The 17,282-nt window shown below is 40.0% G+C and overlaps 1 protein-coding gene across 1 annotated transcript; it reads left to right on the forward strand.

Moving 5' to 3' along the window:
• Nucleotides 1–8: 8 nt before the first annotated feature.
• Nucleotides 9–16,957, forward strand: BAG1 (BAG cochaperone 1). Its single transcript, XM_086896247.1, has 7 exons — nt 9–86; nt 4,004–4,132; nt 4,286–4,368; nt 5,085–5,198; nt 5,708–5,815; nt 11,152–11,214; nt 13,580–16,957. The coding sequence occupies exons 1-7, from the start codon at nt 44–46 to the stop codon at nt 13,667–13,669; spliced, it is 630 nt and encodes a 209-aa protein (XP_086752373.1). The 5' UTR covers nt 9–43; the 3' UTR covers nt 13,670–16,957.
• The last annotated feature ends 325 nt before the right edge of the window (nt 16,958–17,282 follow it).

A 17,282-nucleotide genomic window follows, 5' to 3' on the forward strand; every position in this document is an offset into this window, starting at 1 on the left:
CGCGCCCCGGCAGCGCCGCCGACGGTTCCTGTGGCGGGGCGAGATGGCGGCGCCCGGAGCCCCGGTGACCGTCACCGTCACTTACAGTAAGCGCCAGGGGCAGCGGGCGGGGGGCGCATCTCCGGCCGCGGGGGCCGCTCCCGGCCCTTCCCCGCCCCGCTGCCCGCCATCCCCGCCCGGCCCGGAGCGGCACGGGGCGCTGTGGGGCGGGCGGGCCGCGGCCGCACCGGCGCTGGGGGCGAGCGGGGGCGGCCTCGGCGGGGCACAGCCCGGCCCCGCTCCGCCTGGGGCCCATCCCAGCTCCTGCCGTCCTGCCATCATCACTCCTTACTGGCTACGGCATGCCAGTGTCTCCTCCAGCTGGATGGCAGGCGTAGGTGTGCTGCAAGGGTGGTGGTGGGAAGGGGTGACACGACGGCCTTTGCCAGCGAGCGCAGAGCAGAGGTCGTCTGGGGGCGGCGAGGATCATGATCTTAAAAGGAATAACAGGCTGTCCAGCCTCGAGGAGAGATAACAGAAGGGACCTCGTTGTTGTGAATTAATATCTAAAGGAGGGATGCCAGGAAGATGGAGTCAGACTCTTTCTCAGTGGTGCTCAGCAACAGCAATAGTTCAGCAATAGCGATGGGTAGAAACTGATGCGCAGGAAGTTCCACCTGAATATGAGGAAGATCTTCTTTACTGTGGGAGTGACTGTGCCTTGGTAGAAGTTGACCAGAGAGGTTGTGGAGTCTCCCTCATTGGAGATATTCAAGAGCTGTCTGGACACAATCCTGTGCCATGTGCTCTAGGGTGACCCTGCTTGAGCAGGGAAATTGGAGCAGATGACCCACTGTGGTCCCTTCAAGCTGACCCATTCTGTGATTCTGTTGTTTGGGTAAAATTCATTTAGATGAAATATGCTGCTGAGGTCAGCACTGTGTGTTAAAAGCAGTGCTACCCAGTAGGCTTTCTTCTGGTTTGTTGAAGAGGCTTGGATGTTTATAGCTAGTGAGCTGCAACAGAAAGTGGTTTCTTCAGTGGGACAGGTGGGTGCTGACCTGATGGAATGGGTCACTCAAAGGTCAGCTGACACAGTTGGGATTTTTTCCACCTCTGAAAGAAAAACCAGAAGAGGGAGAAAAAGGTGGAGAGGAAGGTAGGCCTGTATCGATAAATATAAAACGTTACTGTAGATGGATGAGAATAGCTTGGACGTCACAGTTCTTAAAAATAAGATGGGAAACACCGTGGTTAATTTTTGAAGTGGATCTAAGTGAGACAGTAGGAGGAATGAAGAAGATAGTAAGGTATTAAATCAGCAAGGTGTCCTGCTGAGTTAGCAAAACTTAGTAATTTTTTATTGTGTTTTTTTAAAAAAATTATTGAATAATAAATTCTGCCTTTGTTTTTTTTGCACTATGTTGGTAATGTTCTTTCCATCTCTAAAACTTATTTATTTCTGCTTGCTCATTAATATTTTCAAATTGTGTTTCAAATTGTTATGTTAAAATGTTTCCTTTTATCACCTGGTAGCTTTGTTTAAGAGTCTTTGGTGAAGAATTTTGTAGAATTATCTGTTTGAATCATGATGATTCATGTGCTTTTACTAGTGCCTTCAGAGAGCTCCATTTGATCTGAGGGTTTTCATTTTGCAAAGGTGTCAGTAATTTAATGATTTGACATATTTATAATTCCAGCATCTTGTTGTTTGCCAACACCCTGCTTGTCTGAGAATGTTTTTGTCTTTCTAATTGTTTTCTTACCTGATAATGACTTTGTCATTAATAGATAGCAAATAGAAGCCTTTGTTCAGTTCGGGCTTCATCTGTCTGATTTACACCTGCAGCTGTCAGATGCAGCTTGACCACTTCGCATAAAACAATTTTAGTAAAGTTTTGTGTGCATGAATGGAAGTGGGGAAAGATGGAAATTAGGGCTGAGAAACAGAACAGCAGCAGAGCCACATGTGTGACTTGGTAATCTTCAAGCGTGGTGGGCGGACCCTGGATGGACATCAGATGCCCACCAAAGCCACTCTGTCACTCCCCTCCTCAGCTGGGCAGGGGACAGAAAATGCAACAAAAGGCTCGTGGCTTGAGAGAAGGGCAGGGAGAGAACACTCATGGGCAAAACAGACTTAACTTGGGGACACGTAGTTTATTAACATTCAAATCAGAGTAGAACAGTGAGAACTAAAAGGGAAAAAACAACTTTTCCCCCAGGGTTAACTTTCCTCCTGAATTCTCTAATTCCTCCTGCCTGAGCAGTGCGGGGGAATGGGGGCTCCAGTCAGTTCATCATACGTTGCCTCTGCTGCTCCTTCCTCCTCAGGGGGAGGACTACTCACACTCTTCCCCTGCTCCAGTGTGGGCTCCTCTCATGGATTGCAGTCCTTCTGGAACAGACTGCTCCAGTGTGCATCCCCCACAGGGTGACAAGTCCTGCCAGCAAACCTGCTCCAGCGTGGGCTTCTTTCTCCATGGGTCTGCAAGTCCCTGCCAGAACCCTGCTCCAACACTGGCTTCTCACAGGCTCACAGCCTCCTCTCTGGCATCCACCTGTTCTGGTGTGGGATCCTCCATGGGTTGCTGGGCCATGGCTGCTTCACCATGGTCTTCGCTGTGGGCTGCAGGGGAATCTCAGCTCTGGCACTTGGAGCAACCCATGAGTTGTTTTTTATGGTTATTTCACTCTACTGTGAATTTAAATTAAAATTTATTTACAGTCTGTCCAAAGTGGTACTCATAATTTGTAATTAAACTTGTTCTATTGTTAGACAAACTTCATCTGTTTTTTTTCCTCAGTTAATGTTTGTTTGGGTTTTTTTTCCTCTCAAATGCTCAGGGGCAGAGCCCTTACACAAAACAGTTGCATATATTAAAAGGACCTTTTGAAATATACCAAGGTTGTATTTTGTGGTTTGGTGTTTTTACCCCTAAACAAAGTGGTAAGAAGGGTTGTTTATGGAATATGCTTGGGTGAGAGGTGCATAATGTGATTTTAAGCTTAAAATTGTCTTGGAATAACAAATTTAATTAGCACTTTAAAATTTTTGAGGCTACAGTGTCACTTGTCATGTGAATGTGGGAGGCTGGAGCATTTTAAAATCAATTTTTCTAGCACTGTCCTTTGTAAAAGATATGTGCACTTTACATTAGTGGCATGAGAATAGTTTTCCTTCTGGTATGTGTCAAATTCTCTCTTCCTGCAGAGTAAAAAATTCCTGTTTCGATTTCCCTTGGAGCCAGAGATGGTTGATTCCTGTGGGTGCTTTCAGATTGACAGACCTTAAGTGTGTGGCAGCAGAGGGTTGTAGAAAGGGTCTGTTGCAAAGCAGAGATTAATAAGCATACTCCTTTTCTTTCCCTAAGAACGCCCTCCTGTTTGCATGCAAGTAATCTTAGGAAGTCTGAATAGGATGCTCCATAAGTGGAAGGTGGCAGATAAACTGGGACTTCTCCAAGTGGTTATGTCTGCTTATCAGTAATGTATGGGGAGAAATAGTTTTTGTGTTCTGAGAATTCTCTCTGGTTGGTGGTAGAGATGAAACAGGATAGACAATGATTGCTCGTTCCTCATGTTTGAGGAGAAGGGAGCATATGAAGTGATAAATTGTCTCAGATACCAAAGACTCATGTCATTAGAAGTTCCCACAAGTAGGAAGTGGGATACATCAGGAAGGTGTGGACTTTCATGCTTTCGCTTGTGGGATGTCTGGACACCATCTGTATTCTTAAAAACAGATAGAGAATAATATTTAGCAGGAGCTAAATTATGGCAGTAAAATGCATCCAGTGAAACTCGTAAGGTTATTCCAATGTAAACCAAAATTTTCAGCTGAGGTCAGTCTCTTCAAGAGGAAGGAAGTGCAGTAGAATAATTTGATTGAAAATTACGATTATTCATGAGAATCTGTGATTTGAGAACTTTATGCATTAATGGTAATAATTATTAGAGATTAATTCTCTGTAATATTTTCTAGGTTACAATAAGTACTACTGTTACTATGTTTTTCTACTAGGTAATGAAAAGCACAGTATTCAAGTTGCTTCTCAGCAAGAAAATGGTGAACCTACACTACAAGACATGGCTGTACTTATTGAACAAGTCACTGGAGTCCCAGTTCCTTTTCAGAAACTGATATACAAAGGTAACTTATAATTAAATTGCCGTGTTTCTTATAGATGATAAGCTTTTATCTTAGTCACTCTCAGGTGTCCATTTTCTGAATGTCTTCAAAAAGACATTCTTATGCTACTTACTATACTTTAACTGTTTTTTTCCTCTCTCATTCTTCATTTAGGAAAGTCTCTGAAAGAATTGGAACAACCATTATCAGCACTTGGTGTTAAAAACGGTTGCAAAGTCATGTTGATTGGGAAAAGGGTAAGCATTGCCTTTGGATCTTTTTTCCCCCTTAATCTATCATCATTTTTGTCAGTAAGTCAGCTGCTGAACATAGAAACAAAGCTGCAGCATTAACCTAATTTTGTATACCTATCCACAAAGTTGAGTTCAATCTCTTGTTACACTGCATATAACTGCAGTTTGTACTTTTCTGAAATTACATTATTGACTGGCTTCTGCTTTACATTATTGCCAAGACTCTGCCTAATCTGTCATCAGTGCTCATGAACCTCCTTTGTACTGATGACCTTATCTGCTCATTTTATTTTTCTGGTTTTAAAAAAACTTTCCCAACTGTGGCTACTGAGTCTTGATCATCTGAGTTATTTCTGGTGAAATGATTTGTGGGTGGCTTTGCAAGTTGAGGATGAAGTAATAATCTTGTGATGTAAATGTTGCCTATACTTTAGAAATTAAAAATTGACAAAAAGAAAAAAAAAATGGCACTTTTTCTTTTCCCTTCAAACTAATCTCATTAAATGTGTTTATATACATTGCTGATTTAAGTATATTTGTAATTAAGCTTTGGAAGAAGCTTATTTGGTAGGTATTGAGATATGGAAAGAATATCCACAGTGTAGTGTGTATTCTAAACCTTCAGAAGCCTTTTTGTCTTTATCAGCACTTCTGCTTTTTAGCTGCATTGTATCTTTATTTGTTCCTTAGTTGTGAATGTTGTACTTTTGAATACACAGAATAGTCCAGAAGAGGAGGCTGAATTAAAGAAGTTAAAAGATTTGGAGAAGTCAGTGGAGCAAATAGCTAATAAGTTAGAGGAAGTTAATAAAGAGTTCACAAGTATCCAGAAGGTATGCCAGTTTCGTATAACTTTTTATCTTTGCAAAGCAATTTTGTAGGTATGTCTGTTAAAAAAAACCCAAACAAAACAGTTTGAATGTTTTGGAGTAGTCAATAATAGGCTGTCCCTCCTACAAGTCCAAGAGTCAGTAATACTTAGTGAGTTCCAAATGCTATTTATGAGTTTGCTAAATAGAGACATAGCACTGTTTGGAAAAAGGTAAATATTGTTTCATATGGGATAAATTACATTCTTTTTTATCTGGAAAATCTTGGAGTTCTCTCAAAGTCCAAAGAAGAAGGTCTATTACATGTTTATCATTTTAGTAAACCTAACATATCTTGCATTTACCATGTCAAAAATTGATAAAATACAGAAGAATACAGATTAAGATTTGAGTCCCTATCATGCTTGAAAATACAGAAACTGTAAAAGATACTTTCTGCTATTGTGGATTAATGGATTTTCTAAGGTGGGTATTGTGTAGGGTAGGGGATAATTTTGTTTTTTCTTCTTCAGGGATTTTTAGCAAAGGATCTCCAAGCAGAAGCACTAAAACAGCTGGACAAGAGGATAAAAGGAACTGCAGAGCAGTTCATGAAGACACTTGAACAGATTGATGCTATTGTAAGTAACTAACTGCAGAAGAAGGTTAAATCCCAACAGAAACTTACTTGATATTTTAATGTACTAAGAAATTTATTTTTGGCTATCCAAGTGCTTCGCAGTCATTAGTGGATCATAACCTTACATTACATTTCCAGAGTATAATGTACATATTCCTGTATCATGTAGTAGCTGAGAGCTGGATGAGAATAAGGGTCTTGTACAGAGATAAATAGAAGATTGCTCCAGCCAGGGTGTTTCCTTACTCTGTTTCTCTGTCTGCTGGTCATTCTCTGTAAAGCTCATTATATAATTATGTTGCATATCAAGATCATAATTGCCTGCTCTGAAGGGAAAAATGCTGCTTTTCTGTGGTAGTGGTGTCTTTGGGTCTCCTCCTTGGTACAGTGACCTTTTCTAGGATTTTTTTTTCAGAAATATGCCATGCAAATACCTGTAACTGGTGAAACAAATGAAGTTTGATTTGATGGACTCTTTGAAAAAATTCAGCAGTGTACTAAATCAGAGTAATGATTTGAACTGGCCATCATCAAATGCTATGTAATATGGATGTGTTCCTGGGAATGGTGGGAAGCTTACTAACTAATTGGCTGCTTTTGTATTGTGAGCCTATGATGATAACACAGTCTTTGCTGTGTGTTAATGCCAACCATTCTAAATACTTTTGTAAAAAAATTGCTGTATTCTAAGTATTTTGAAGTCTTCAAATTTCTTTTTCCTTTTGTGCCTCTTGTAAAGGAGAATACTGTGCTGGCAGTTATTGAATACTGTTAGACAGCCAAAGACTTTATATAACTGATTCCCTGTTTGAAGAGGCAGATTTACTACATGTTGTCATGAAAATATCAATAAGGTGACAACTGTCTCAGTTGGATGGGGTTAAAGTTTATTTCTGACTCCCTTCAATTTTTGATACCAAATCCTATTTAGAAAAAAGCTCAGTACTGGTAATCTGGAACCCTGTGGGCATTTTTGTAAAGCTGTTTCACTGCCTCCTGATGAATCCAAACTGAATTTCCCAAGTTTACTTTTAACTCTGGTACTTTTTGTGTGGTTTAAACAGAAAGCATGCTGTGATTTATCTCCTTTTCTAAATAGTACTGGACAAGGGATTTTAGGTCTAGTACAATGTTTTTGGTTTTTTTTTACTGAGGATTTGTATTACTGCTTATTGCAGTTACATTGCACATATTTGTTTCTTTTAATATACAAAGCTAGCTGTGAGATTTGTCATGAAAACTGGACTAATGTGCAATCTTGCAGATGAAATACATGTAGGTGGGTGGAATCTTTACATAAAATGTGGGCATTCAGAATGCTGGTATTACACCAGGTCAGATAAACAGGCCACCAGCTTACTGAGGCAGCACTCAGCTGTACTGTGGTTGTACAGTGTATGGAGGCAGCAGTACAGAATGGTAATGAGGGGTGTATGAACAATAAATTAATTCCACTGGAGTAAAAAATGGCAGATAGAAATGCAAAGCAGTAAAGTATTCTGTTGTAGAATTGGTTTATGTAAGTAATTAGTGTTCTTTTCAGCAAGCGAGTAAAAAGCTAGTTCTGACACATCTGTTAAATGCTACTGAACATACAGAGGTGCTGTTGATTGAGTCAAGAGCATGTTAAAAAATTCTGAGGGGGAAAATGTGATTGAGAAGAATGAATGATGCATTGTAGAAGTCAAACATACTATCAAGCTCTCACTACAAATGTTCCATTTTTTTTCTTTCTCAGAATGTTCACAGCTCATTAAGGTGTCTCAGCTGCTGTGTGTTATTTGGTTCACTCACAACTGTACAGTTAGATGCAAAATGAAATTTTGGTTGGTTACAGACGATAAGGATGAGAAAGCCTGCATATTTTCTTTCTGTTCTAGGAGTATAACTCTCTTGCTGGTAGCAGACAAGCTTATTAATTAGAGGAGCTGAGTTGGGAACTGAACTAGACACCATGCATTCAATAATTGTGAATTTAAAAGATGGAATTTGGAAGGTGGAGAAGTTCATAGTCATACAGTAGTGGGGTGTGAGAGAAAAAATACAGTGTTGTCACTGCCAGAGATGTGAAAGAAAGTTATGAAGTAAAATGCTTTTTGGTAGAGCATCTGTATCTTAAGCATAGTAACATAATTGCAACATAAACGTAAATGTGTTTAAACAGCTACTGCTTTCATTGCCTCCTACAAAATTTTAATTAGTCTGATACAGTCAGACCAGTGCCATTAGCCACAGATCTTAGAAGTTTTCTTCAGGAAGAATTCAATTGAGTCTTGCTCAACACTTGAAGATTTGTGTGTGTGCATTTGCACATGTGCTATTTATTTCATCAGTTAGACATTTGGTCCAGAAATTTAAGTCAAAATACACTATTTCAAATCTCAGTGAGAAGAACACAGGAAATGCTTTACTTGGTCATCTGGCTCAGGTTTTTAAATATCTGAAAGGCTTTCTCAAGAAAAATCAAAATTTTTCTGAGATCAGTAGGAATATATTAATTCATGGTCATGACAGTATGTACTTGTGAACCAGCTCTGATTTAATGAATGTTTTCTCCAATATCGCAGTGTGAGCACTCACTTTTATCCTCAAGATGGTCTTCTATTAAATAGCAGATTTTTTTCATCTAGAAAGACAATATTGAAGGGAACAGATTATTCTAAGAATTGAAAAAAAGCTTTCTCTTCTGAAATACCAGTTACTGATTTTGTTAACATAAGTTCACAACAAATCTGTCAAGTTGCATGTATAGAGGACATTGGTAGTGCTATCGACTCATAGTTATGCTCTGGTGGCTCATCCTCCTTTCCCGAGGATTTTTTTTTAAATTATAGCTCCTCTGTAGAACTTACTTAAATTACCATGCTGTTCTGATGAAATTTAACTGGCTTCTTGACTCTGCTATACTTGTCATTGGGTAAATTCATACAAAATTAGTATTTCAAAGATTAAAAGAAAGAAATATTCTGAAAAAAACCCCATCGCTGTTCCTGTAATGAACATTTCCCAGACGTCTGGGAAGTTTTTCCACGTACAATAAGATGAGACCCTATTACTAAACTTTTTGATTTTATCTGGATCAATAAAAATGTGATAAGCATTTCCTACTATAATTCTTTAATCTCTTAGCATGAGTTGTAAACATGAAATCGGGTCTTCAGAGCAAGGTATTTCTAAAGCTCAAGGAGCATTGTCATGTGAAAAGGGAGGTTTTCTCCAGCCCTTTCTGTTTGATTTGTTTCTGTTTGATTTGTGATTTGTGTTTTCAAACAAAACCCCAAAGCTCAGGTTAGCTGAGACCCTCGTGCCCCACCAGTCTGTCAATGTTCTGTTATGGGGACCCTTCCCTGGGCAGTCCACTTGATGGGAGGGTGGTTCAGCTGACTTGCTTGGGGTCACATGCAAACAGAGAGGCTCCTCCTGGACCTCCACTCCTTTAATCAGTCTGTTGGTGCCCCAGGCAAGTTTCAGGGACAAGTTCAGGACACAACAGCTTAACAGGGACCTCCCCCTGGGTATCCACAGTCAAATATTTTACCTGCTGCCAGTGACTGTAAGTGCCCTTAAAGGATTCACTTTACCAGTTTATGGAATAACCTTCCTTTATTAATACAATAGAAAACTCTGACAGGATTGCTGGTGGTAGTATCTGGCTGCAAAAACGTATTTGAAGTAATATACTAACTAACCAGCTCTAATCCCCAAATATGGAGTCTTCCCTATTTTTATGCCATTTTTAAGTTACTCTTATACTAATTTTATGTTTAGGTGGAGCTAGAGTGTCTAGTCATGCATCATGTTCAGTGTGGGGTGGTTGTACTTTGAAGGTGGGTGATGTCAGTATTCTGAGGTGACCTTTGGGGCTGGAGCTATACATTAGAATTGCATCCAAGGTAAGCTTTGGAATGGAGGTGGGCATCTGTGATCTTGCCATGGTTGCTGGTTCAACAGCAGGAAATCTTTTTCCTTCCTTGGCTGACAGCTGTTAAGTGGCTTATCAGCTACAAGGTACCACCATGTTCCTCCTCTTGCAGGATTTGGACAGACCCTGGCCATGGTGTCTCCAGTCCATCTCTTTTTAGGCCCCCATAGTGTGTATTGTGTGTGGGAAGCTGGGCATGCTGACCACATTCCATCCAGAGAGCAGCAACTGCATTTTCTCCCTATAATTTCCCATGTTGTTATATCTGGGTTGGTAACTTTCCACCCTGCTCCATCCTCCATTTCATCTCCGCTTAGCGTGTATGCTGACTACAGTTTTTATAACTTTCCTACCAAGTTTCAGTAATGGAAACTAGGCTGTAGCTTTCCACTCCAGCTATTATGCTGTTAGGGCCAAAGGGGGAAACAGCAGTTTAGAGAAATACCCCTGAGGAGATAAGGAATGTTCCCATAGGGAGGTGTCATGGCCTGCAGCTCAGCTGAAGTGCCTCACACCAGTGCACACAGCATGGGCAACAAAACAGGAGGAGTAAAATCCATTTGTCTGAACAACAAAATAAAAGAACATCTTTATTTTTTTTGTTTTGTTTGTTGTTTGATTTTTACAAACGTTTATGTATCTAAACCTCCCAGCTGTGCTCGCATTTTGGCTGAAATGAAACAGATAATGTTAGGGAAACCTGTATTCTTGGTCTGGAGTTAGGGTGGAAAATAAAAGGTAAACTAGTGAGAAACTCCCAAGATTTTTATCTGTCTTTACCAGTGAGAACCCAGTGTTTTTAAGAATGTTCACATAAACTTTATATAATGATAATAATCTGTACAGGTGTTTTACCTGTTTAAAAAAAAAAAAACCCATAAACCTGAGCACCATTCCTCAGCAGCACCCAAATTTCACATAGCTCGAAAAGGACAAAGCATGTAACACTGGCCAGGATGACATAAATGAACGTAATGGGTGGTAGGAGTACAGAAAATGATGCAGTTTGAATTAAGTTAAAAGCTGACATTGTGTAACTTCACATCTGTTGCCTTCCATGAAAACATTGCGGAGATGCCAAGTGGTTGAGTTAATGTATTTGTAAGAAATTTGTTCATGTTATAATCTCTGAAAAAAACCCTGAGGATGAAGCTCAGCTGAAGAGTTAACACACACCACGGTCTGTTGTTGTATATTCCCTAAAGAAACATGGTAGATTTGCCAGCTCTGTTCTTTGCAGTCAGCATGCTGAATCCCTGACTTTTTAATAACTTTTTCTTTCCTGTGTAATCACCCTTACTGAGTGGGCATGGCATTTTCAGGATGCCTATTCAGAAGATTCTTTGATAACTCCAGTTTTTGCTGTAAGTCTGATATATACATTTCAGAATTAACCTGCATCAACTTGTTTGCAGAATTTGCCAGAGAATTTCAGTGACTGCAAACTGAAAAAGAAGGGGTTGGTGAAGAGGGTCCAGGTGAGTTTTCTTGATTGTTTTTGGTTTTTTTTCCTTTTTTTTTTCCTCCGTGAATGCTGGGCACTTATATACCAAGAGTTTGTGGAAATGAACTGTTCAGAGTTTTTCAGTGTTTGTTCTTACGTTGGTATTTTGTATGACTTCCCTTTGAGAGGTATTTAATAGCTTTATAAAACAGCACACAAAATACAGATTTTCATAGTTCATGCTGTTTTCAGATAATGTTTGTCATTTACATTAGTAGTTTGTCTTATGGCTGCCTGACAGTGTGAAGTAATCCTCATAACTTATAAAGACATCAGGATTGATCATTCCTCCTTTTTTGAATCTTGGAGGACTGGAGTAATGATTGAGGTCTGGGCACAAGGATGCAGTGAACTGGACCTCCTGCTGACCTACTCCTGACCTTGCCAGGGGTGTTCTTTAGAAAATTTAGCTTCTATTGCAATGCACCAGCTTTCTTCGGAGAGTAGGTCTTTAAGATCCGTACAGCAGAGTAGCTGTGCTGGGGATGGAGGGTTTAATTGCTGTGCTATGGTATGATCCTTGTAAATTCCTAGACATTGTTTTCTCAAAGACCTTGAACTGAAAGTTTGTTAATAAATACTGGAATTCAGCTCCCTCTACTTAAACTTGCATAAATGAATGGTGATGCTACTTGTACTAGTGTTTTTATTTGTACTGTGTCAGCTTTAGTGCCAAGTTGGGCTCCTAAAAATTGTTTGTGGAAGTACCTTGCATTCATATATAGAGTTGAATGATTTTTTTCTTTTACTGTAACCTTATTAAACACTTCCTATTGATGTTTCACAAGTTTTTTAGAAAGCCCACCAAGAAGTACTTCTTCATAGGAGAAATGGTTTTAGTTGCAGCTTTAAGGACAAAGGACTTTGTACTCAGTTATTGAGATAAATGCAGTTAATGCAAATGGAAATGAAGGTGGTTGCTGGTGTGGCTGTGTTATGTGGAGGTTCTGAACACACTCTTGATTCCATGTGCCCAACCAGGGCAGCAAAACTTGTAATAGGCTGGTGGCTACCAACTTAGTAGAAGCTACTGGATCTCTGCTCTTGGGTGAAGTTACAGCAGAAGTAAGTGGGGCTTTGTATAAGAACTGCTGTTAAAGCATAGAATAGGTTCTGTTGAGCAGAGATCAGAATTACTTATGTGCTTTTATAGGCACAGCATTATGCAGCTGTGGGTTATGAACCCTTTGAGGACTGCAGAAGAACCTAAGGGGTTTCAGATCAGAGCTGTCAACAACAGTTTGTTTTTCCAGAGGAAGAACAAGAAAACAGTGGCAAGTTATGCTTGTTATTCTTAAGTATCCATGAAAGCAAGGGAGAGCTGTTAACTGCCTTCTACTGCTGGCAGTCCCACATCTTCCAGGGTGCGGAGATAAATATGAAACAGTAGCAGCCAGCAACTCCAGTTATTACCACCTTCACTTTTTCATTACTCAAGTTCTTACAGACGTGAGTTGATGACAGCTCAAGGGATTGGTTGGAAACAGATGATTCCAAGCAGTGTGATGATTGAGGAACATTCACATGGCATAACAGTTTGCTGCTTTAGAAGGAGAGCACTTTCTTAGTATCATTTTAATGTAAATAGCATGAAATATCTGGTTTGACTGTCTGAGTCTGTTACAGACATAGCAAAAATGAAGGCAAGGTGCAAATAGCTAATGGGAGAACCTTTCTCAGAAAGTGCAGTGTACTTGCATACCTTGGGGTTGGCCTAAAACAGTGTATTGGTTTAAAGTGCTGGCATGTTGTGCTGTGTACAGCCCAAACAAAGTGACCAGGGGCTGCTGGTACACCCAAAAAGGACTGCCCTTTTTTGGAATGGGGCCTTCTGTATTTTGAGGAACACCAGCTACTGATGAAGATGAAGGTTCAGTGGTGCCTTGTAGTCTTAAGAAGTAGAAAAGGTCTTGGTTTAATGAAAGCTTGTTTTACATTTGACTGAGCAGGTTTGTCCCTCCCAGCCTTGGCCTCTGAAGTATATGTTTTAGAAAAGAGCTTAGAAGTCACGTTTCAAACTGAATGAAGCACTAACTTGTCTGAACCTTTATGTTTCCTCTTGTTGTTTATGAACTTTGGATCAACTGAAAATACATCAGCATCAGGACTGGTGATGGTGGGCAGCCATGCTACTATCCTTATTAGCCTTATCCAGTGTCATGTTTCTGTTGGATTCTGTGTAAATGCAGGTGTGCATAAGCTATTACCAAAACAACTGGAAAGTGGTTTTGAGTTGACTTCTTCAAACTCATGATAGAAACTGCACTTCCAGTTCTTCAAAAATACCTCCCGGTGCCAAACTCTGTATCCAATAACATTTGTTTGCTTTTTATTCTCAGGTTTTTCTTGCCCAGTGTGATACCATTGAAGGGAATATTGGTCAAGAAATGGACAAGCTACAGTCAAAGAATTTGGCACTGGCAGAATGAGGCATCGCCTTACATAATTAGGAAACATAATTGCTCTATGAGCAAGAAGAAAAGTTTGCTCTTTGTTTTGGAGCACATATCCAGTCCAGCTTCCTTTTTTTTTTTTTTTTTTTTTTTTTTGGTCTTTTTCCCCCAGCCCAGTCTGTTAGACTGGTACCAGTCAATCATTTCTTGCTGTTTGTCTTGTTTGCCGCTTGGTTAGAACTAATATTTTGAAAAGAAAATCCTTCCTGAAGAATGGCTGAACTAATCTTTGTGAATTGTGTATCTTATGGATGATAAAATAGTTTAGTTACACTAAGTTATGAAGTTTTCAATGGTGGGCAAATGTCTGATATATCTTTGAATTTATTTACAGCTCAAATCAAAGAAGGTCTATAATCGTACAAGTGCCGTAAGTTGCAGTTGTAGGACTTCAGCTTGATTGAAAAAGGCAAACTGAGACAACATCTGGGAAAGTTGAACATTCTAGTAGACAGTTCAGAGCAATAAAAAACCCCTACGCATTTGTATCTACTTAATGTTTGTATGCATTTATAAATATAAGAAAGCTTGACTATAAGGGAGTCGTACCTATTTTAGCCTTAAATTGTCATAATAAATGGAATGTACTGTAACATGTATGGTACTTAATTTTGAGTGGTGCTTTAAGTTGTTACTGAGCTCCTTGATACAGATGTATGTTTTTTACACAGATTTCTGATGTACTGTGGTTTTTATAGATTATTTGTATTTTTATTATTTGTGTTCTGTCTTGAGTTATGTTGAGAAATGAAATGGGATTACTCATGCTGCTCAAATACCAAGGGTTCAGTTCAAGCAAGGTATAACTAAGAAGCTGTTTTGAAAGTTTTTTTATACTTTTTTCTGAATTTACTGAACTCATGATGCTATATTTAATGGGAAAATGCAGTGATTATTCCAGTATGTTAAGGCAATCAGTGAATTTTTATAACATGTTGCAAAGAGACACAGGTTTATTTTAGCAATGTCGTCTGTGTGAGGGTTATGACTGAGTCTCACGGTCAGATATGTGCCGTGCTTAACCTTCTCTGTTAGGTGAGAAGTCAGCTTTTCCAGGAGACAGAAACTTTGAGTGGGTTCAGCCAGCTTTGCAGTGCCTGCTCAGAGGTTCTGAGCAGACTGGAGCGTGTCAGCCTGTAGGTAACATAAAAGTACAGGAGCTGCTTTTTCACTGATGCTGCTCCTTGGGAGGTCAGCCAGATACACAGCGGCTGGCGAAGCAGGGACTGGTAAGGAGCCTCTTTCTGTGCAAGAAATAAACTCTTCATCCCAAATGAGTCAGACTGAGAATGTTTAGAATTGGCCCTTAAGTAGTGAGCCACTATCCATATGTTCTAAGGTTAGCTGTCCTTCAAGATAAAAATAGGAAATGTATGTAAGAAGATCTTGACTTCTGATAAGTTATAAAACTTAAATAATACCTGAAGTGTTATTATTACAGTGTTGTCTTTCATGTTCGTAATTGGAGGAACGTATTTTTTTTTTTTAGTGAAAAATGCCATTGAACAAATGAAGTGATAGCTGTGCACTAGAAAGGGTCACTTGTATTCTAAAAATGCTGGTTGACCATACCAAGATTTGAATTGACATGTTTTTTGCTGTTAACCAATTACTCCAAGCTTATATTTTTTCCTTATGAAATTCTCTTATCAGCATCTGCGGGGGATTTCATTGTCTAGACTCCTAGGAACCTTATCTGTCATCTTAGGATTTGGTATGGTAGGACTGTGGAAGTTTTTTCCAGGCTAAGTAGTCTGTTGTGCTGAACTTTCTCAGCACTTTAAGGTCAGGAGGAGGAAGCATTTGTTGTAGGCATTTTTGTGAAGCCCAGCCTAGCCTGTGGCTGCTTCTGGACCAGATTCAGCTAACTCTTAAACCACCAGCAACACATGCCTAATTCAGGGAATGCAAAATCAACCACTTTCCTATGACGGAAAGGATCCTCACCCTCCCAAATGTGAGTTCTCAAAGGAGTTGAGCTTTCACAGGTGCACGTATAATAAGCAGGTATCCTTTGCCCATGGAGAGAACTGGGAGCTGCGGTCATGGCTGGACTGTGTCCATTTCTACTGTTCCTGTGTAGTTTTCTCCTGGGTGAGAACATTAACAGGCAGACATTGTCTTCCCAGCAGTCTTTCCCAGAAATTGCTGCTTCCTTAGATGTGCTTGTGTGAGTACATCTTCAGCCTGTCTCAGAGCAAGGTGGATTAACTGCAGGATGTTCTGTAGCAGATCTTTTGATGGTCTGGTCCTTTGAGGCAAAGAGAGTGAACCTCTCCCACCAGCACATCTGTATTCAGCAGAGGGTGGGTGTCCTGAGCTAAACTTACCTTGCAGTTCTAAGTGGTTTGGTTTCTAGGACAAAAGTATGTGTATGAAGACCAACTTCTGCAGCATAAATTGTTTTGTCTTCCAAATATAAAAATGAGTTGATTTGTTGTGGAAAACAGTTGGCTGTATTTAGAATTATCCAAGACATTCTAGAGTGAATTGAATTTAATACTTAGTTTTGGAGAGGGAAGTTGTAAACTTTTTTTTGTCATAATAGCCTTAAATTCAGTAAAAGCAAGCGTCTGTGCTTTTCAAAAGTGCAGCAGACTGCAACTGTGGGAGGAAGGGAAAGGAAGAGGCAATTTAAAATATTCTTCAGAATTTGTAAATATAAATAATCAAGCTTAAGCTATAGTCTCACTGATTCTGTAGTCCAGGTGTACTGTGATACCTGTTTTGCTACTGAATCGTTTCCTCAGCGCAACAATCTGCCATGATCGTGTCAAAACAGAAGTTACTCCCTTTTGCCTTAGTTGCACTTATCCCATCGTCTTCCTCCAGTTGCTGTGTTGCTCTGGCTGTGTTTACACACCTTGGACTTGCCATCCTGGCAAAATGTACCACAGGATTTGTCTTTTATCAAAATGGAAATTGAATTGCACACGCCCTTGGCCCGTTTTCTCTCCCAGATCCCGTGGGCTGGTGTGGGATGAACCAAACCCAACTCAGGGAAATGTGGAGTCTGGAGCCATGGGATGGGTTGCTCTCCAGAAACAGCACAAAATTATAGTGGCATCCTCCATGACCAAGTCCTCTGGAAGGTAATGTCGCTGTAAGCCTGGAGCAACACTTTTTCTAATGGACACTCGTGGTTTGGAGTGGAGCACTTGACACCCTGGAAATTGGCACTAGATTTGTTTTGGTTTTTTTTTGTTAACTTACATTATTGTACTGTGATAAATGAAAAGATAAAAATAAAACATTGAAAGTTGATTGCTGTCCTTGGTCACGTTGTAGTCACTAAATTCTGTATTTGGGCTGTATTTCAGTGGGGAAGGCACACACTGCTCTAGGTGCCGTGTGTGCTGGTGCAGGGCAGTGAGTGGGGCCTTCCGCAGGGTGCCGTGATTTGGGGCCTCCGGTATCCCATTGGATTGACAGCGAGACAGAGCTTTAAAAAAGCTGGGTTGGTAGATGTTTTCTTTTGTTTTGCTTTGTTTTATTAAAAAAACAAAACAAACAAACGAACAAACTAAACCAAAAAACCACAAAGTATTTTACGCAGTTGTGTTGCACATTGTGCATTAGAACAGGTTGT

Source organism: Cyanistes caeruleus, chromosome 1 (genome assembly GCF_971803275.1).
Source record: "Cyanistes caeruleus chromosome 1, bCyaCae1.hap1.1, whole genome shotgun sequence".
Taxonomy (NCBI): domain Eukaryota; kingdom Metazoa; phylum Chordata; class Aves; order Passeriformes; family Paridae; genus Cyanistes; species Cyanistes caeruleus.

Excerpts from the sequence above, each read along its gene's own strand:
- BAG1 (XM_086896247.1), top strand. The coding sequence starts at position 44 with ATGGCGGCGCCCGGAGCCCCGGTGACCGTCACCGTCACTTACA. Across the intron at positions 4,369-5,084 it reads TCATGTTGATTGGGAAAAGG|AATAGTCCAGAAGAGGAGGC; the intron begins GTAAGCATTGCC and ends TTGAATACACAG. Across the intron at positions 11,215-13,579 it reads GGTTGGTGAAGAGGGTCCAG|GTTTTTCTTGCCCAGTGTGA; the intron begins GTGAGTTTTCTT and ends TTTTATTCTCAG.